Below are 22,689 nucleotides of genomic sequence, written 5' to 3'. Positions count from 1 at the left end.
GAGGATGGCCATTTTGAACTAAAGATGGATGTTGAGTGAGGAGGGCAATAACATAAATAACACTCTCTTGACTCTTTTGATTGTTATGGGTTTTCAACCTGCTGCTTGGCCCTGCCAGCTATAGCGCTGATTTCTCGCTCTCGCTATTCATCCTCCACCCTGTTTTGTCATTTTCAGACTTGAGTCGGCATATTTTTTTTCCTCCTGCATAATGTGTGTTTCATATCTAAGAGATATGTGTTGGCTGGGTTCTTTTCTTTGTAGCTTCTGGGGTTATAATATGCTCTCTTTTACAGTTTACGCTGCATGGCCTCATTTAGAGAGCACCCTAAGGTTCAGTGCTTTTCCTGCCAAAAAAAAGTAAGTTCTTGGCAGTAAATGTTTGAAAGCACCCAAATGTTAAATGTGTCTGACTTGAATTCTGCCCATCACATGGCAACATCAGTCTTTCTGTTCCCTGAATTCATTTTACAACACTGCAGTGGCTTCTCATGCAAAGGACTGAGACCTATGTTTTGGGGGAAATCCAAAGTTTGTAGAAACTGAGGGCATGTGTAATGTCAGCAACACTACCTGAAACTCTGATTTGAGTGTCTGCAGAGGGCCAGATAAACAGACTCAAAAACAGGCTATGACTTAAATTCACAGACCTGCAGTGGACAGCAGGAGGAAGATGACCGTCAGGACATTGAAGGACTGCCGGCTGGAGATAGTCATCTTCTTGTCCTCATGTAGGAAGAAGGGAGGGAGCAGGAGGGTGGGGGGAGAGAGGGGGAAGGGCTGCTTTAGCTGGACGTGGGCATCCTCTGCTCGCTGACAGCTTCTCTCACATGGCTGCTTCTTAGAGTCAGGGCTCCTAATGGGAACAAGACAAGCAGGGGGGGGGAGAGAAAAGATTAAGATATTTGATTTGGATTTCTGGAAGTTCTATCCAACTGTGTGGACAGCTTGTCTGGCAGTGAGCGTCCATGATGCCTTTCCCGAAATCTGTCCTAAGGCTTACATAACAGGACCGCTTGGGCATTCAGTTTAATTGAAACTGGCACTCTGACAACACTGGGGCTAAAAGTTGTTCCATGCTTGCTTTTTCTTGTCTATAAGTCATGGTAAATTACAGCAATAATCATGAATATGTATACTTCCCTGAGCTGAAATTGTTGTCATTTGTTTAGTTGATTCTAATAAAACTGACGTTTTTTTGACAGAGATTAAAAGAACATCTTAAACTAGACGTGTTAGTTATGTAACTCTATAAACTATGCGTTGCAGTAAGGAAAAACTGCACATATCATGCATTAAAAGTACAGTGCTCTAAGAAGAGCAAATATTTAATGAATTGCACAGAATCTGCTCTTTCAGCACAGTGTAAAGTTTTGTGATTGCAGAGCTGCTGTAGAGCACTTTGCTTGCAAGTGATGCATTGTGGGGGTTCATGAATTCCTCTTGCACATTATCACCATTCGAAGCTTCGCTGTAGTCATCCCTCTACTGATGATAAGTAAGATTAATGGGGTGGCAGTACATTTCGCTTAGGCACACTTGTTTCTGTTTTTTTTTTTTTTATTTATTGCTTTAATAGCCTCATTATGTGCACAGAAATAGTACCTCTCTGTGCATTCGTTTAAGTTGATGTTTCTGATAATTTATATATGAACCATTTGCAAATTTCACATAGAAACACCCATTATTTGCTCCCCGAACCTATAAGATCCCATTTTTTCTGAATGTAAACTTCATTCAAACATGTACCAGGAGCATAGATTGCTTTAGCTGCGTGTATGTGCCGAGAAACTTAAGCATCTTCTCTGCACAAGCTAGTTGGAAAATATTACAAGCTCGGCTCCTAAATTATTGAGGACCTGACAGAGGCTGACAGAGAAGGAGAAACTAAGCAAAGAGAGCAAGAACAGGGGTGTAGAAGGCCCATCAGTGTTCCTGTCATAAAAAGAATTCAGTTTATTGGTGGATCAAAGCCAGTCTAATGTTGCATCACCAACCTCCGACTTTTTTCTCAAGCTCTTTTGGTAACACTCCGAAGTATGGCGCACATACATCTCCATTTGGAGGGCAACTGGAAAGTTTTGTTTCTTTCACATGAGCACACGCAGTCAGAAGAGAAATGGTGCTAGTGGTGGGGCACTGCCTACGAGCCAAAAACGATTTATCAGAAATATGCATACAATGTTCACCAGGTCAGATTTACAAACTGCTAGAGGTCAGAAACAAGCTATGTTTCTGTTTTTTGGTCAAGAGTTTACACGAGTAGCCACATCTGCTGATGAGTGGGTTCACAGTGAGGTAATGTTTGTGCGGACTAATGCTCAACATTCGTTCCAGATTTCCATTCTGGTCTTTGAAAGTTGAATAGCATCAATTAATTAAATGTTATTATGTTATTATGTTGTAATTTTTCAAGTAAACAGAATATTTTTCAGCTTTGGTAGTCATATAAAGATGTCAACATGTGCTGTGGAATACTTTGTGCAAATCTTTCAGCTCCCTTATTTTTAAACCAAAACTCACTGAGAAAATTATGTAGAGATACGTCAATTTTGAAAATGTGCTGTAAGTTGATTCCTTACAATGGCACGGCCTGTTTTGCAGCTGGTACACAATGGATCACAGAGTGAGGATGAAACAGGCTGGCTGTGGAGTAAATAGCATTTGGCAATTTTTACACCTTTAACACCTTTTTGCACACTCGGGCAATTGATGCAGAAAGCAGCAAAGCTGTCAGGTCAGCTTGTCAGTTTTACGGAGCTGTAAAAGCGGAAAATGCAGGCCTCAGATATTAGAGGTCTTTCACAGGTCCAGAGCTTAAGATTTTATCCAAAGCCATTCATGAAAAACCGAAACCTCAACGTAACCTGAGGGCAGAGAGATTCGTCAGATTGAAATACCTAGCCTTTATCCAAATTGCTGTTGACCTTAACAGACTTAAAAAGGGAGGCAACGCCAGTACTGGCAGCAGCATGATAGCCTACACCAGTTAACAAGCATCCAACGTTAATAAGAGAGGAAAAGATGTTTTTCCCCAGCAGGTCACACGAGTTCTGCTAATGGCACAAAAAGAGAATTTTTTTCCTCAAGTGATAAAAATCTCACGTGATTAGAGATGAGAAAATGCCTGCTATCTTGAATTGCATACATGGACACACACTCAGGAGGAGCAGCAATACGATTAGACTGACTCTAATGTAGACTCTATCCTTAAGAAGACATACGCTCCTATTCCAGGCTGGATAAACCATAACCTTAATAAGGTATACAATTATCTTTATCTAGCTGAGACACAACCTATTGCTTTTTATAAATATGGCATGTAAGCATGTGAGTGTGAGGTCATGCGCTAATGAGAAACACATAACGCTCCCTAACTGAGCTACAGAGGCTAAACAAATATTTTAGAAGAAATTAAAGCTGTGCAAACACTGTGGAGAATCCCACTCTCTGTCACAGGTACTGCCCCATCTCCTATGTGTTAAAAGGTTTCAATCCCAGATCAAGGAATAAATGCTGTGCATAACCATTCCAATATACAATGAAGTTACTGTGGACCACATGGACAGACTATGAGCTGCAAGTGAAGCACGGCAAGCTTTTTCTGTCAAAGTCGTTTAAAGCATTTTTTGATCTGAAAAGCTGTTCCTTCTTCAGAAAGCCAGGCAACGGAGGTCCCGGGAGACTTGTTAGAGTGGCATTTTGTATATTTTTTTCCAGTCTTTTTATTTCTGGTGAAAGCTTTAGTGTACTGTCAGATGACAGCATGTAAAGTATAACGAGGGATTCCCATACTTTCTAAACCCACTCCCCACAACCAACTCACTGCTGTGGTCTTTTATATACATTATTTCCTTGTTTTCTTGTATATTCACATGGAGTCACCCTGCTCCCTATGCTGTGCAGGCTATAAAAGGGCAAGATTCACAGCATCACGGCGCACGGCTTGTTTGCGAAGAAGACGTAAATGTTCAAGGGTTTGTGTAATGAGTCTGATGGTAGTGAAGCACAGTATGTACTGTAAATACACAGGAGTGCATGTATACAGGCACACACAGCACAGCACACAGTGCATAGCTCCCTGGGACTTAAAATAGAACATACTGTTCAGCTGAACAGGCACACGACACAGATGGAGGGTCTAGATACTTTGTTTATGTCTCAAATAAAACTAAAATGTACATAAAGGCCATGGAAACACCCACTCTGAGTAAATGTAAAAGCTGTTCTGAGGGGAAACACTGTATTTCTACGAAAAAGCATGCAGATTTCATTTATCTGCCTGCATCTTCCTCATTACTCGCTGAGAACAGAAGCAAATATTAAGTGACCAATTGCTGCAGTAACCACTGCGAAGCTAGCAGCACACTTTTCATCACAACACAGCAGGAGACCCAAATCTGTCAGAAGTTTGATGAGGAAAAGCGCAGTGGAAGATTTTTGGGCTATTTGGAGATTACACACAGCGATAAGCGGGGCCTGTCTCATGAACATCCTTGTCCGAGTCTTATTTTTGTTCAAACATTAACTTTAAAGTATGCGACACGTTATTATGCTTTCTAAAAATCATTATTTATTTATTTTGGCCTGCAGTGTCCCTTATCTGAGAAGCTTTCAAGTTTGTAAAGGCAAAATCTCGACATTACAATTCTCTCTCTCTCTCGCCGTCTTCCTCTCTACAGCTTAACTTTATTTTTAGACGAAACATTTAGGCCTGTCTTTTTGAGTATTCACATAACCTTTTTCTTCCATGGGTGATAGTAGTTGGATATTTATTCGCCCTCTGTGTCTCATTATTAGAGTTTCCTCAGAGCCCATAAATGCACTCTCTCTTGCTTTGCTTGCCCTTAATCCATGTTAATATGCGTTATCAATCACCCTAAAACACATGAGCATCCGCAGTGAAGTACAGTTTAGAGATGAGACTCCCACTTCACACAAGGGGAATAGTGAGCAATAGCTAAGTGACAGTGGGTCTGCAGATGGGCTTGCGTCCAAATACATTCTGTTGCAGCCCTCTACCTAATTGATGCTCCCTTTGACTATCATCATAATAAATTGGATTTCATTCACGTTTGATGGCATTAGAGCTTCACTCAGAAGCCCGACAGTGCTCCATTAGGACATGAGCCCATGTCAGGAGATTTAGAGCTGTGATCTAATGATTGTCATTGGCACAGAGGACTGAACTGTGTGCAGCATCAGTCAGTAAGGAGTGGCAGCCTAAATCATTAAAAGCAATGACTGGTGAACATGTACAACATGTGACACAGCTGATGATTAAAAAAAACCCCTGTCCTTAGAGGATACCAGTAGTCTGGGATATTTATTTATTTACTTAAGAGCAGTTTTAAAGTTTTTTTTAAAAAAAATATTAAGTATAAAGTACTTTTAATTCACAATGCATAAAAAAGATAAACATCAACCGCCTTTGCTCATAAAATCAGTCTGCAGGAAAGAAATTGCATCCTCTTTCAGTTTTAAGGTTTTATGTATAAGGACATAATAAAAATAATCTGGTCCTTACCAGGGCTCAGCATTAGATAAATATAACCTCAGATGAAGTACAGGGCATGTCATGAAACGTAAACATCAATCTTGTGATGTCATTTGCATGCGACACAACAATGGAGGACGTCAAGGCGTTGCTTTTTGCCACACTCGGGAACCATGGAGTTGATTTTTGTGCAGCCAGTTTCAAAAATAGCAGTTTTGATTTTTGTGAAGAAGACGCTCTCACAACTCATCGAGTGACACCATTGACTGTCCAATCAGTGGTTTGCAGTCTGCTGACGTCACAATTTTGGATTGGCTCAGCTCACTTGGAACCCCGGCCATGCAGACACTAATAAAGTACCCATATAAGGTACTGCCACCTAATAGAAAACCCTAAAAACTGAGTAAAGTTAAGCCGAGTCAAGTAGGTACTAGTGGAATAGAGCAAATAGTTGCATCTAAACAAATCTCTAGACTTCTGGAACAAGACCAAAGTGGAGAAGTCTGGCCTTAATGCATGTTTACTTATGTTTACCATGTTTACTGAAAGCCAAACACAGCATATCCACACCAACACTTCATATTAACAATCAAGCACGGTGATGCTTGAGTTCATTATGAAGTCCTCTGTATTTCAAAGTATTCCAGAGTCAAATGGCAGACCATCTGTCTAATAGTTAAAGCTTGGGAAAAAGTGGGTCATGCAACAGGATGCTGACACCAAGAACAGCACCAAATGTACAACAGAATGGCTAAAAAAAAAGAAGAATCAAAGTACTACACCGACATTTTTCAATGGCCTGTCTCTACATTGTAAAGAAGAGTGGAACAAAACAAAAAGAGACTATCGAAGTCATGCACAAAATGATTAACTCAAGTTAATGCTGCTAAAGGTGCTTTTTCTGTTTTTCACAACATCTGATGTTGTAATTTTTTGGATTATGTCCTGATATGTAAAAGCTTGCAGCTAAAAAGCCCAGTCGTCCATCAATATGTATATATTGATAAATCTCCTATTATAAAACATAACTTTTTCCTGCTTCAGCATAGAGTTATCTACCCAGGACAGACCTCAGGAATGAAAAGAGAGAGGTTTTTAGTGTATGTTTGGGGATATGCTGCAGACAGCATTTCAGATTGCAGGTTGCATCTTTAACAGTACTGAATGATGGATCTAAATACCTAAAGTGAAGCATGACATTTAGTTTTATGGCCTTGAAAGCAGTTATGAAAGCAGCTTCTCCCAATGGCTCTGACTTTGTAACGTAAGCCAGTCGACCAAGGTAAAAGGACAAGTTTCTCCATCATCTTCTGTTTCAGTAATCCTAAATATATCTTTCGATAAATCACAAGAGGTTGAAATAAACACTAAAAAAAATTACAGTTACACAGCAAGCGTCACATTAGCAACAAGGTTGTTTTTGATTCATCATTCAAGTACGTTTCACACAACTACCCATAATACTCTCTCAGGAGCCTTTTTCTTTTTTCTTTTTTTGATCTGACAGCTTTTTATTACAAAGTGATCAGAGCAATTATTTGTACTGCATCATTTTGAGCTCCGGGTCTGCAGATATGAATTTGACTGATGAACAGAGTTTCTTCTTCGGTTTACATGAGCCGTCACCTGAATAAATTTTCCAGGTCAAATATTCTAAATAAAGCCCAAAGGCGGCAGCAACATGTTTTCGTCTAAAGCCTGGATGTTGCCTGGGAGACCTTAACGTCACAGAGGACATAAGGAAGAGTGTAGCCTGTAGTAATTACCACCCACAATGTGGTGGACAGGAAATGAATGCATAAAATCCTTAAATATGCTAAGGGAGGAACAACAGCAGTGTTGCCATAGGGCTTGTTGTGGAGAGTTTGGTCGATACGGCAGCATAATAGCCTCGGCTATTGTGAAGCGCACCTAGCTTGCTGCATGGGTGGTCTGTTTCTGTTTCTGACTTGGTAATGGTTTGTTAGCATAACACAAGCAGAAGATGAGAGAACAACTGTAATCAAACTAGCGTCTGTGGAGGCACACAGTGCATCTACCTGCTGAGAGCTGTCATGTTGATGGAAACCATTCTGCCTTCTACGTTCACTTTATCTCACACCCTTAATTTATCATCAATTTGAATTACAAAGCAAGATTGGAAAATAATAGAGGTATTTGTCTGAACACCCCCTCCCCCATCACTATAACCAGAATTATAACTCAACTTGCTTTTAAAGTTTCATAACGCCTGGCAGAAACGGCAGCACCGCATTATATTGTTGAGCTAATCTATTGTAGATAGAAAGACTTCTGGCTGGTATTTCTGAGGAAGGCAATATCAGCATCCATCTGGAAATAAACCTCCCCCAGCAGTGGCTCCAAACACATCTGATCACTGCTCAGTGCTTCTCGCTACACTGCTCCAGCCACATCTCAAGTTGAATAAACAACTAATATCACAACTTTGGAGGTTGGAGAAAAGGAATGTGATACTTTTTCTTAAGCTTTAGTCACACAAAATAGAAAAAACAACACAGAAAAGGCTAATTAGTGTACATTTAAGCACTTGGGAAATCTGGGAAACCCTAACTCACAGGAAAAAAGGTCTCCTCTGCACCAAATGGGAATTTAACAGGGTGATTCTCTCACAAATAATTTTGACGGGGCAATAAATATATGCATGCAGAGAGGGAGAGGAGACTAATGAGACAGCTACTGGAGTCTAATAAGTTGAATTCATTACACAATCAAGGTCTCGAAGTCAGCTGGGGGGATGAGAATTCTTGGAACCTCATCTAACATAACGCAGATCACAACAAAGATCTTGTTTCCATGTGATGCAGTATGAATGAATACAGCTCACTTGATGCTGCATTTGGAAGAGACTGAACACTTAAGGTTAAGTATCAACTGATAAAACCTTTATTACATAATGAGGAAAGCAGCTGCAGTGCTTGGTGTCTTTCACCAAGTTTTTCAATCAGTTATTATGCATTGTTTGTATTCTTGATGTGCCGCTTTTGTTTGTTTAATATCGTCTCTAACGTTTGACATATTTCATCTTTTTTTTTTCAACAAGAAATAATAATAATAACTACACTGGGGATCAGTTTCAGACTTACTTTTTGATTTGAGTTTGCTGCCGCTATAGCTTTGAGAATTTGGGTTTCATCAAGCGACTCAGAGGACTGGGTGTTCTTGAGTTTGACTGCTAAATGTCACTGAGATACAGTAGCTGTCACCCTTAAATCACTTTCAAGGCCACAGAACGCCTTCCAGGAATTGTTCTGCAGCAGCTCCCAACACTTGCCGTTCCATCAAAGTTCTGAGCCGCCAGCAGGCAGCAAAGTCCTCATCTGTCAACGCATCCGCGCTTTGGCACTCGCATTCAGTTTTCTTTGGTAGCGAGACTGTGACTCATGCAGAATAACTGGACTTGTTTGGCTCTGGGGTTTGGGAGACATATCCTGGGGACTTTTTTGGTGTCTCTGATGCAGACTGACACGGCAGTATCTCCCAGACAAAACCCAGCATTGTTTGTTTGGATTTGTTTTAAACACCCCACTCTGGGCTCTTTCCCTTTTTTTTTGTTGGAAATGCTCCCCATCATCATCCGCCTGACCCTGGATTTAAAATAGCTCCTACTTGCAGACTAATATCCCAGCGGGAATTTCAAAAAATGAAGCAGAAAGTTATGACATATATAAAAATATCACTTTGATGTTTTTTGCTGTGTATTAATTACACAGACCAACATGACAAAGAGGCAACACTAGCCCTAAAGCTGGCACTTTGGTTTCCATGTGTGATGGTGATAAATGGTAAAGACACAAACTCAAGGTTTGCTAATGTTTACTAACATATTTCCGTGCACATTGTCTGAACAATTCGTAATCCCTGTGATTTTTAAACAATGACTCAACGCCATTCAATAAACCAGGCTACTTTACAAGTTTTGGTTGCCCATGTTAACCTACACTGCCTGAAAATATCACTAATCCTCAGTGACTTTAACAGTCGCGTCAGATCCAAAAGTAGCACACTGAACTTAACGAAGTGGGCAGCTTTACCCTCAGATAACCCCCACAAGCAAAAGTCTTAAGAGGTCAAACCCCATGCGACTTCACCCCAAAATAGCCATTACAGATACACTGTAAACATCCGGAGCGCTTGCAAACACCTGGAGGTCCCAAAGGTCGCAAAGGGCAGTGGTCATGCACACCCTCACATAGTGTGGCCAAGAATACCTCAGATGAGAACGGATAATACTCCCCACTGCTTCTCTTCCAAATGCTAATGGTGTTTTGGCAGCCAGTTTATATAGCCTGTTAGAAAAATCTTAAACCGCAAGAAACCGTTTGTGAACCGTTCCAGCGATCGTTATTGGAAGTGTTGGTTGACTGGCCATCGTAGTGGGATTACACCTCATTAATGAGACTGTCCTGCTTTTGACCCACAGAGAATGAACTCACCTCAGGTTGCATACGTTTGGCAGATTTTTGTGAATAATAACTTCCTACTATGTCCTGAAATGCTCCCTAAATGCCATTTGAGTTCAACTCGAAGCTCTAATATTATAACTTTGTGCTAAAAGCCCCGACACGTCTGCAAAACGGTTCTGTTGAACTGATTTCCTGAGACTGTGAATGGATTTATTATCAGAATGAAGAGTTACCTGCTGCTGTTCACTGATAATATGGCGGGTGCGATCAAGCTTATTTAAAATATTCGTCATTATTGGCGAGAAGGATTATAGTGAAGCATTATATATCGTGGTGAATTAAAAATTACAGTCATTTGAGCCATAATGACTCATGGATTATACTTAGGCTTTATATAGCGCGTAATGTCTGCCAGCGCTGTGAGCACATATGCACATGTGTGATGCTACAATACAGACAAATGTTTACACACACATTGGTTGCGTGACATTTTCTTAAAAGCCCCTGGCTCAGTGGTAGCTGACTTAAGAAACAAAGCCCAATCTCTCACAGACACACACCTCTTAATCCATATTCATGCATTTTCTGCTTAGTAACAAAGGCGGCATCGCTTATATTCTCTTTTTTAACAATAAGGACCGCCACAAGTTAAAAGGCAAACCAAAAGGAAGGCATTGAGTGAGGATGACCTACAGTAAAGATTTGCACATGAATACTCTCGCCGAGGACCCAGTCTGTCATTTTCTAGTGTGGCCGTCCCAGTGCCTTTATAAAAATCATAATCTATTTGACGGAATGACATTTTTATAATGGGGGTATTGTTTGAGGCTTTTGTTGCATGTACCTTTTAAAAATTAAAAGATGTGTGCAGCTGTGGTCTACCAGTCAGGATAGGATTTCCCAGGCTACTCAAGTCTGCGTGTCAAAGCATTCTTGGGCAAGACCGTGAACCCCGAGTTGCCCCCGTTGCATGCAAGTGACTGTGAGTATGTACATGAATGTTAAACAAAGTGCTTAGGTATAGAAAAAATGTTAGTATGAATGTCTGTGTGACTGGGTGAATGAGACATGTTGTATAGTTTTTAAAAAGCACTTTGAGTGCTCAGTTGGAGTAGAAAAGACCTTTAGAAGTCCACGTGTTACAGGAAATCCTGCAAAAAAACACATTTACTTTAAGTAATGCTTAACTAATCCTCCGACACACACAAACACATAAAAAAATGCATCTAAACTTGGAGGTTGAATTTAGCTCATTATATATGTGCACTTTGACATTATTTGATCTTTCAACTAACGTCAATGAGAAAAGTTACTGTTTTGCGAGAACAGTGCACATAATCCAGAAGCTGTGTGCTCAGCTGTTGTCAGTCTCCTTATCTGCCACTTCTCGTTGACACTGATGAATTTATATACCGTTACTTCAACACGCTCATTTTATCTGGTGATAAAAGCTTTTTCTCTTTCCTGCATGGTTGAGCCAAAGTGACAGAGGCTCTTCTGCACCTCTGGCTCCGTTATCGTCTGCAAGCGTCTGAATTGAGCGTTTAACCCTTTGTTCACTCCAAGCGCATCGCAGCTGTCTGTCACAGCTGCTCCCTCTTCCTGTAACACCTCTGAGGAAGGGAGGTCAGGCAGGCATATGGTTACATATGGAGGCTGTTAAGAGCAGGAGACTTCACTGCTCTCCATTTCCCCCATTATTTGGGGTGATTCCTATTATGAGGTGAGGAAAATGTAGATGTGTACCAGGACTCAAACCTGGTGCCGTCATTAAAACTGCAGGATTCCTACCACAGTAGAAATCAAAAGCTGTGTGTCTGCGAAGGAAAAACAACTGAGTGCATGACAACAACAACTTGCACTTGCAAGTTATTTTAATATGCTCCTAAACCAAATTTCTTCGCTGCTCTCAAACGTGGCTTTGGTTCCCCGTGTCACACATTTACTAAGATTTTTTTTCCCATGCAGCTCCGTTTTGTTTTCTTTCTGTCTGAACTCTCTAAGAGTTTCCTTCTCTCTGCTGCTTATTTACAACACTGTGAAATAACATATGCTTTTATATGACAGCATAGGCACAGTGTGTAAAGACACAGAGGCTCTCTTATCTTATATTTACTGTGCTCGTCGAAAGTTGCTACATCTGGAGTGCGCACCTCAAGTGGAAGTAAATACACAAGGTTTTGTTCGCAAAATCTCTAAATGATCTGATGGTGATTAGGGTTTTGAGTAGATTTGGTTTGATTTCACTGATTAAGCTTCCCCTCAGGTTTATGATACAGTGGATCACACATTGTAATTAAATAACAACACAGATTTACGTGGAAAGATGTCGATCACCACAAGTTTCCACTCGTTACTAGTCACGTAATAACATTGATCCACGGGTGATGCGGTGGAGAGGCTGAACTGGAGGTTAAACTCAAGTCAATGAAGCATCCACATGCTTTAGCTAAAGCACAAGAGCAAGGTCAGAGGTCAGATGCTGCTGCACCAATTACTGAGAAGTATGAGGTCATGCATAAATGTCAATAAGTCAATATTAAGATTACCTCTGAGAATGAGAGCTGTGGTCTGAGGGGTTTTTTTGTCCATTCATACCAAAGATCTTCCCCTTATTGTAAATTTAATATCTCTTAAAAATCTTGAGGGAATTTCTTTAAAATTGGAGCAAATGTTAAAAGATGAACGCATGGGAATTTGGTGGTGAAAGGTCACTGTGGCTGCAGGGATGCAAGTGCTAATTAAATAAAATACACTAATGTTTACTCGGTGGTGTGATGTGCATTGTTTAATCGATGATCAGACACCAGATTGGTGACACAATTTGTTTTTTTAGGTATCATATTATATGATGAGTTTAAAAGCCAAAGGATATATAAATGTCTATACTACAACCCTCAACTAAGGTGTCACAGACTGACAATGTTACAATATAAAAATTCTGGTTATTTTTTATGTACAGGAATAAACATGCACGGATACTAATTTGAATAATGAGTCTCCTCAAGTTAATATTTTCCCAACCTCTGATTTCCCCAAGTATTCCTTTATTCTCCTGTGAAGTATCACTCATCTATGATTTTAACTGTTTCAGCCGGATTAATGCTCAAAGGAGTCTGCATTAATGTGATTTCTTTCTTCCCTTTTGTGTTGACCGGAGATACACTCACATACACAGAGCAAACACTGCATTAATATTCAAAACAGCCACTGGGTGAACCTGCTTCTGAATTTCAACAGCTTGTCTCTTATTCGATTATTCTTTCAGCCTCTAATTTCAGAAGCTGCTGAAAAAAAAGAGGAAATGCCTTCCTGATGCCAAACGCCCCCACCCCCCTTGAGGGAGGAAAAGACAAAAAAAAAAAAACAATACAGCGCAACAAACCTCAAAGCAAGGCACAGATGTGAAGGAAAAAACTAAATTCACCCTTTCATATTAGTGCTTATATATAATGATAAATGTTTAACGGGCCTTTTGCCAGTTGCACGTATGCATACGAGTAAAAAAGTGCATGTTTATGTCCACACAAAGGGATCAGGATGCAGATAGTTACAAGCAAGCTACTGATATTAGCAGTAATATAATAAGACTTCTGGCTTTCCGCCCTTGGCATTGTTACAGAAGTGAAGTACAACAGGGGCCACACAGAGGGAAAGTGAATGCATACAGTTGATGAGCACAGGCCATGTTTTGCTCTAAAGGCCTCTGCTTATTATCTCAGTGGTGATTATTATCCCCCCTGCTTATCAGTGGATTCTGATATGGAGGGGAAGTCGGACATGCAAGGGCTCAGTTATGTTGTTACTCACTCAGCTGTAGAAACGTATACATGCATACTGTACACACTTTCTTGCTAACAAGCGCACAAAAACAGATGAATGTAGAGATAAAACATACATAAAAACACTATGCACACATACACGGAGGCAAAACAGGGCAGGGGAACTCGGCGCAAACCGTACAGAGAGATTTATTGACGACAGACCGGATTAACCAAATAAATGCAGAGTTTTCTGCACCACAGATTGGAAAACAAGACATTTCTGAGCTCACCGAGTGACTACGTGTTGCTGTTTATTTTGGGTTGGACAGTGTAATTATTTGGCTGCTACTGCTGCATGCTGTTTGCAATATTAATCAGTTATACTCACAGCTGGAAAATGTTCATGATTTTTTTTTTTTCTTTTTTGCAGGGTGTGTAGTGGATAAGGGCATCGAGTCCACTTGGAACATCAAATAGAAGTCTTTGTTCTTTTCAGCGTGCAAGTAAAAAGTAGATCAGTGTTTTGGGTTAGGTGTTTTTTTAAAAGTCGTATTTAATTTTAAGTACCACTGAAGTGAAATGATTCAAATAGCAGGCAATCAAAACTAGAAGAAAATGTCCGAAGGGATTTTCATGCTCGAGCGTACCTGAATGATGTGGTCAGAAGTTACTTTGGGTTGAAAGTGTGGTAAGACTGGCCTACAGTCAGAATGTAATTTGACTTATAATGAAAGAAAATGATTGTGTGCATATCACTCTAACATTAAAATTGGCTCTACTAAACTCTCAGTGAAATAAAGACAGACCGTCTCGCAAGCAGTATTCACATCCAACTCAATCGTGCATATAAGTGCAGACTCTGCGGATTGTTCGAAGATTTACTACCAACAATTTGGTAATCGTTTAACCGTCGAGGCAAAAATATCAAGACAGCTTCTAAAATATAAAAATGTGATGCTTGGGCACATTTGGACAAAATATTCAACAAGTTAAATCAGGGATTATAATCATCATTACTTACCGGTAAAACTGTAACGTTTTACATAAACACACAGTGTGAAAATAAACCTTTTTTTCCCCATTCTTTTTTTATTTTTTGTGGCCTGTGTGTGCGCTTCATGTGGCCACTGCCACCTGTAGATTGTTCTGCCCACAAATGTCAAACAGGCAACAATGTGGTTTGTAAATTGGCAGCAATGTGGTTTGTAGCTGCCCTTTAACAAGAAAAGTATTACGGAAATTCACCTCAATGTTAACGCAAACAAGATTTCAAAGAGAGGGACGAGGTTGATCTAACGCACAGCTGAAACTACCTGTGAAAGTTTTTTCTTTTCATTTTTTTTCTTTTATGACCACAGTTTAACTAAGGTAAGTTTTAATCAGTCCCATTTACTCCTTTTTAATTTTTCTGTTGTTTTATCAAACATAGAAAGTACAAAATAATGAACATTGTCCTAACTGTGCAGGACAGCTTCTGTTTTTTGACCTGTAGTTCATGACACGCTGTTACAGTCACCTGTAAACTTTGAGTGGTGCTGACTTCAGTGGAGCTTTTCTGCCTCTTTGTGCGTCTGTGTTGTTCACTTCAGAGTTTTTTTGCTGCTTTTTTTGTCTTTGCACCTTCAGAATATGTCTATTTTGGAATTCAGGATGTGGGAAGCAATTAGAAGATATTCAAATAAGATTTATTACTGAGTTTAAATTGTGACATTCTGTATGGTACTTTTCTCCATTATTTTAGGATCATTACCTTACAATATAAAGCTCCATGAGCCGTCTCTTGTTGTGATTCGGCGCTACAGAAATAAAACTGAATTGAACTGAATTAATGGCAAAGAACTGGTAAGTAGCTTCTTGGCTTATATTAAGTAAATATTACCCAGTATTTTATGCTCAGTGCTCAATGTTCAAAGCTGTCTTCCATTTAGTGGGACATACACATCAGTTTCACGATGACCAGAGAGAGACTCTGAAACGCCGTTTGACTTTGTGTTTACTTCTAAATAACCTTCTCTGTCTGCACTCTGTTATGTCTAGATACATGGCTGAATTACGTGTGCTGCGATGACGGTCGTATAGCTGAGGTTTTGTGCCTCATCTGGACCGCGATAAGAACCAGCATCCGTAACACGGTGATAACACCACAGTTGTATTAATTTCAGCTCAGCGCCTCGGACTTTTTATGTCTGAGACTCAGGCACCAAAAAGTCCTCCTCTGCCAAAAGATTGTCTGCATCTGGTGCCGCCAGCTACTCTGCAGTTTCAACACCGGTCTGATCATCTGTTCTGAATTTGAAATGCTCCTCACTAAAAATTTTCACCTTGAGGGCTCCTGCCAAGCCAGTGGTCACGACGCCTCTGCTTGCTCCACCTCTGCTGATGTGAGCGCGTGTATGTGTGTGTCTGCTTTTGTGCATGGATGTGTGTATTCAAGTATATGCCTTGGTGAAATAAGAGTGTGTATACTGTACGCAGCATGCACGCATCAGTACCCTTTCAAAGTCAATGACTTTTCTGAGTTGGGACAGTCAGCTGGTCACCGATGGACTCAACTGTGAGGCGCAGTGGAGTGGCAGGGTGCGCTTGAGACAAGGTGACAGAGGAAATTGTGCTCAAGTAATGACTGACGGTCATGGTTATGTCCTGTCTTGCCTGCGGAGGAGACTGTGTGTGAGTGACGCAAACATGTGAAGTCCAGGACTAAACACAAAGCTCTAGTGTGCTGCTGGGCAATCCTTTTTAAGAGCAAAATGTTTCACTTTAGGGGTTTCTATATAAACACACCACTTTCCTGTCACTGAAATGAATATAAGGTAGACTTTGGCTGATGCAACAGCCCTCCTTTTGTGTCAAAGCACATACACGCACAGTCCAGACCAACTGCACTTTCATGCCTCCACCTGTGTTTACACTGGGAACACAATACTTTGTTCCCTGGCGTCTTCCCAGAATACATTTTTAATCAAACTGCCCATCAAACCCAACGGCGAATATTTAACAAACTTCATGGCTCATCGGCTCCCTTAAGCCTCCATCAGAGCCCCTTTGTTGTCACCAGACAGAGGCCAACCTTTGCATCTGAAGGCACACTTCTTCTATAAGTGCTGGAAAACAGCAGCAAGAAGGTTTTGTGACAAATAGTGAGCAGAATAGCTCTTCATAGGTTTCAAAGGGACTTTTCAGTCACATATTGTAAGTAAGTAAAAGCTAAACAAAGCTAGAGTCCTTGGGGAGCCTATTTATTTATGCAAATTATAAAACTGCTCATTCATAGGGTACAGAAATTACCCAAAGGTACCCAACGATTCACAGAGTAATCACAATATTTGGAAGGGAGGTGTGGTGTTTATTAAAATAATTTTTCTGCTTCTTTTGTTTGACTGAATAATTTCTTCCACTCGTGGTAATGAAAGGTGAGGGCTGACTTGAGAGACTCAATACATCCAAAGCACACTAGAACAAACATGCAGCCACACACATAGCACGCGCACTCTGTCTACGCACATACCCTTAAGAGTAAACACACTTGAACAATGTTCACTGTTGAGCAAAATCATAAAAGCTGCCTGTGGGCCAGGTTTCAGACACCCAGGCGAGAGCAGGATTTTTCACAGAGGAGCAGGATTTTGTATGAGCGAACAAAGGGAATCTCCTTCCTCCGCTGCTCCTTCCTCCTCTAAATCCTATCATGTGCCACCATGTGTCTCCCACACGCCTGTTTCTAAGTTACCGGCAGCGTCAGCTGCCAATCCCGCTTAATTGCCTCCTGTGTAAAGTGACAGCTGAGGGGTGGCGATGAGAGCGAGCTGTCCTCGCCTTTTCCTGAAGCTCAGTCTCCGCCACCTTGCTAAGGAGAGACTCCACCTGAGAATTGTACTGTATGCCTTAGGGAAATTACACAGTAGTTTTGACCTGTAGTGACACTTGAGTATCCAACCTGGTGACTTGCTTTGTTAAAAAGAAATATCACTCAAATGTTTCTAGGCACTTTTTAAAAAAATAAAATGTTCTCAATTTAGAAAAATGTTCTGCAGGGACAGTTAACTGAAGCCCTAAAGGAGGGATGGAAATATTTTGAATATGTCTTGTTAGAAATGAAAGTAAGTAATAGAAATAGAACAATAATAGCAGGCACAGTTTATTTCAATGAAAAGAAGCTTCTCTTACCAACCTTGCTTGAGCCTGGAGAAAAAAAAAGATCTTTTTGCTCACTCCCGCTTGCAGAATTTGCCACCCTGTTGCTCCTTGTTCTCTCTTCCTTTGTTGCGTCTTCCTCACAAATAGATCCTCCTCATCCTCAGGACCAGGGCTGGAATTAACAGCTCATGAGGGAAGCCAGGCGGAAGAGAACGAAAACACACCAGAGAAGAGAAGAAACACACTCTTCTCACCCCTAAGTCCTCCTTGGCGGTGTATCCCCATCCGTTAGAGCTCAGCGACTGAGAGTGTGGTGAGAGAGAGGGAGGGAGAGCGATGAAATGATACTAAGTGGGCGAGTGAGAGAAAAAGTGAGAGAGGGAGGGAGCGAGAGAGGGAGCCCGTGCGTCTGCACTGGAGGGTGATCCTCCGTACTGTATGATTCCTGTTTATCTCTCTGTCTGTCTCCTCTGCATGCATTCCTTCCCGACAGAAAGGCACGAGGTCAGCTGTTTTTACAGTAACAACACTTGGTTTCCTCTTGAGGGAGAAGACTTCCTGTTAGTTCTCTGCTCAACTTCTCTCATGAGTGAAATTACTAGCAGTTTTGTGCTCTTTTAAAAGAAAATCCCCTCTCTTCTACTTCCTCTCTCCTTCGGGCATAATCTCCCTCTCTATTCATGACTCCAGATTTATTAGCGCCCGAGCAAGCGTTAATCTAATCTCCTCTCTCTAAACATCGCTTGTCCAGAGGTTACTCTGTTGACAAAGAATGCTCTGCAGTTTAATTTTGGACACACACAGAACCAATACACAAACAAACTGCATGTTTGGTAGACAGTGCTCCAATTTGGCTGTATAAAGAATGAAAATGTGCAATTAACTGATATACTGCGTAAAGACAGAATTGCATGGTTAATATATGATTCCATCATCTGATACTGCTCTGCATTCAGTCAGTTGTACTGACAATGCTAATAAAAGAAAAGAGCTCATTTGTAATAATGAGCATATATTGTCATTAGTCAACATGATAACTGAAATATCTCTGGGTTTGAACAGATAAACCGATGAATAAATAAAATACTTCACTTTTTCAACTCGGTCATCACAGATCCAATTAATCACTTAGTATAGAACAGAATCATGCAGTAAATTGATAATGTATGACTTTGTTGGGTTTTTTTGTTTGTTTGTTTGTCTTTTCCATTATAGTCTTAATGTTTAAACAAAAAATTCATCAGTCATTTGCAAAAGAAAGAAGGCAAAGACCAAAACATTCATTTAACTCACCAGTTAGCAAAAGACCAAGCACTTCCTGTTTCCATCTTTTAAAATATTTTTTAAAAATATTAACAGATTCATTAAAGATAATTAATTCATCAACATTCTCATCATTAGCATTAAAATGTTAATAAGGTGGTTCAGTATGCATCAAATTACAATTGCAATTTGCCATCTTGATAATGGGCACAATATCTTCCTAAGACCCAGCCATTCATTCTTGTCCTCTGTGGGAGGACGTGCTTTGAGAGCTCTGCGTCAAGCACAATTTATGCAATGTATTTGAGCCTCACTGTACTGACAAGAGGACATCCTGGGCTTTCCAGTGATGCCACATCTGTGGGGGTTTGACTAACACACTACATGGACTTTCTTTTCAAGCAGCAGCTTCCACATTTTATTGCAACAAGGGAGGCTACGATGAAAAATTAGCAGATAATTGGGTTTTATGAAATTAATGAGATTGATGAAATTGGGTTTAAACTGTTTTGAACATGAATCATGAAAACAGGACGACGTTGCCCACAACCACCGGCAGGAAGGTGAAAGCTCAAAGGATGAGATACGAGCTTTCGAGGAGCTCGAGCGGGACTGTGTGAAGGCACCTACCATCTATAATAAAAAGAACTGTTTGATGTAGAGCTCTGAAGTTTTTAGGCATTTTAATATCTAGAAGGAAAAACGAAAACCTCTTCAGTTGAATTCAAACACATACACACAGTCAAACACACACATAGGATGAAACAGGACAACGCTGCCCACAACCACCAAACAGAAATTAGGCAACCAGGTTTTACAAAAACATGCTAGAGCTCACAAACCAGAGCGTGGTGCTCATCTCTGAAATTGGGTTGAAATAGTTTTTTTTAGCATGAAATATGAAAACAGGATAACCACTAAATGTGGTTGTCTGATTACATCAGACAGAAAATAGAGTCCTAGTTACAGCCTATTCAATAAGTTGAGGCAGATTCAAATAATCTTCATGTCACTGATATGCAGGAAAAGAATGAAGAATGCTGGAAAGTGGGAACTCTGTTAAAGAGGCTGCCATGAAAATATGATTCCACGTGGGACTGGTCAAGAAACATCTTCAGAGCTCTAGCTTACATAATACTTCTTATCCATAATGGACTTTAGGTGTTGTCACTTTGGTCCTGGTGAGGCTCCTCAAAACCTGGTATGCCCTCCGGCTGTACCTTCACCTTCTTGTTGTAATGCCCACCCCTCCTCCACCTCATCTCCTGAAAACTTGACTCAATTTCCACAGTTCTGAATGAAATCCTGTCTGCCTCACTCAGCCATCATATCATTCTGTGATCAAGAGATCTGATGTCCACTTCAAGGGACAGAAGATAAAATTTAAATAAATTCTAGTTTTGATATATTATTTGATGCATGTTTCTTTAGAAAACAATACTTCAATTATCTATAAGAAAATCTAAATATCAGAATAATATAAGGGTGCCAGGAGGCTAAACACCGAGTTCATAATCAGCAAAAGGTTTGGTTTATTAAATGATTTCATTTGTTGATTTGTATCATTGATGATATATTTCTTTACACTCTTCACTTTCAACCCCGTTGAAAATAGGTTGAAACGTGAAAACAGGACAAACCACAACCATCAAGCCTGGAGGCTCTCTGATTACATAAAATATTACACGGGCAACCAGGTTTCTGAAAAAAATGTCAAACCACAGGAAGGTGCTCATCTCCAGAACATTTTTTGTTTTAAGGGTGGAAACACTGTTCAGAACATATCTGCTTATTGCAAGACTCAGACAGCCTAGGATCCAGATACACTGGGTCCTAGTTATAGCCAGTTGACTAAGCCGAGACAGATTCTTCAAGATGAGGCGGTCCATCAAAGTAATAAATGATCTTGATGTCTCTGACACAGGGGGAAAAGAATAATGCCCTCTAAACAGTGTTCAGATGTGTTGTTCATGCAATAAAAATATATTTGACCAGAAATCCACATGCTGTAACGTTTTTCTTTTAACCACAATACTTCAATTATCAAAACAATTTTTCCGGGCCTCAGGAGGATATGAATAATTTTCAAACTATTTCTTGGCACGTTCACATTTGATAGTAGCAGACGACCAAAACTACAGTTCAAGGGAGATTTTGTTAAACCCAGCTTTATGCCACTAAACAATAAACAAGTAACAGATGTTTGTTTTGTTGTGTGCATATATTGTCATATGTAAAGGCAAAATAATTTTGTTACTGAAAACTCGGTCACAAAATGTGCCGTTTCTGTGATACTCTGCTTGTCTTTTAAGCTTTGCTGGTCCCTGTTGTGTGAAGGCAGCCACAGAGCTTAAGTGTGTCCCCAGAGTACAGTGCATACTGGGTCAATACGCCCATGAAGTGTTGGATCAATCAGGTCACAGACATCGGTGAAAGGTGATTCAGGGGACAGCGTGACAGCTTCCTGAGTTATGTTGATAAAGTGTCAAAATGTCATACTGGCAAACACGCCACAGGCAAAGTGACAGAAACGCTCAGTTACACCACTGATGAAGTGATGGAGAATTTCTCAAAAGCGGGGAGTCGAACGATATGAACATATGGCCGCGTCGTCTGGATGCTGCACGTTGGCCTGCTGACCGGGCAAGCAAGAAGTGCTCCCATTGAGCACTTTGGCTATTGTGCTGTTGAGACTGGTGGGTGTTGCTCCCAGACACGTGGCCACATGCAGCCGGAGGAGGCAGCTGTGACAACTGCCAACTTCTATGAAAAGGAGGATGAGCCTATGTGGACGCCTGAAGCAGGATGTGTGGTGATTGGGCTGTATGATGTTCAGCCAGGAGGAGGTGGTATGCATGGGAGAGATATAGACTTTGCAAGTGTCGCTGGTCACTTCACCACATTCATCTGCATGCCATCTTATGTGCCATTTGGTGCAACTGGTGTTAACTACTTAACTACTTGTGCCATCGCACAAAATAAAATAAAATAAAGTAAAATAAAAATAAAAAAGCATAAAAATTATACTGAAAAGATCATTTCATTTGCCACAGAAGTGAGCTACTGCATGATGAAATTCTTGCTAGAATTTCTTTTTTGTATGAAACACTCACCCACTGTCCCAGATAGTAAATATTACACATTTCCCTTACGATTCTTATGAAGTACTGAGGAGCTTCACATCCACTCAGGAAATGAGGGCATGATAAATAAATGCAAAGCAAGGAAGCTGTTTGGATAGTTTGCCGGTGGCACTCGGTTACAAAATAATGCCTGCAATGTCAGTCAGCCAGCCAATGCACTGCAGTCTTTTATTCTGTAAATAGATCAATCATTTTTTCTTGCAGCGGTTTAACAAAGGTGCTTTCGCTTCCAGGTCTCTATCCACTGGACGGTACTCAGAGAGCGTCAGTGACCGTAGCGAGGTGCCAGGTTGTATTCATGACAAGCTCCTGGCCTCAATAATAATCAGCATGGAGCCGTTCATCACCCCCATCATACCTGTACCCTCTTACATGTGGAATTTAATTTATCTGGTGCAGTTTCCTTTTCTGTTCAGTGTCCCTCTCGCTTCAACTGCAAAAATCAAATGATACGAGTTATT

General features: G+C 40.5%; 1 protein-coding gene across 4 annotated transcripts in view; it reads right to left on the bottom strand.

The window, feature by feature from the left end:
* The window catches only part of shisal1b (shisa like 1b), a 101,001-nt gene that overhangs the window by 19,727 nt on the left and 58,585 nt on the right, over positions 1–22,689 (bottom strand). For 2 of the 4 annotated variants that reach the window (XM_031726291.2, XM_039615856.1), the window contains exons 2-3: positions 17,857–18,124; positions 651–856 (exon numbers count right to left, since the gene is read on the bottom strand). In XM_031726291.2, coding sequence (XP_031582151.1) covers positions 651–717 — 67 coding nt within the window. In that variant the 5' untranslated portion in view covers positions 718–856; positions 17,857–18,124. Of the gene's footprint in view, positions 1–650; positions 857–17,852; positions 18,125–22,689 lie in introns of all 4 variants that reach the window. The other 2 variants (XM_039615857.1, XM_031726290.2) reach the window with 2 other exon arrangements.

This window comes from Oreochromis aureus, linkage group 7 (assembly GCF_013358895.1).
Source record: "Oreochromis aureus strain Israel breed Guangdong linkage group 7, ZZ_aureus, whole genome shotgun sequence".
Taxonomy (NCBI): domain Eukaryota; kingdom Metazoa; phylum Chordata; class Actinopteri; order Cichliformes; family Cichlidae; genus Oreochromis; species Oreochromis aureus.
Note: the sequence above shows the minus strand (reverse complement) of the source record. Positions and strands in the feature narration are given on the sequence as shown.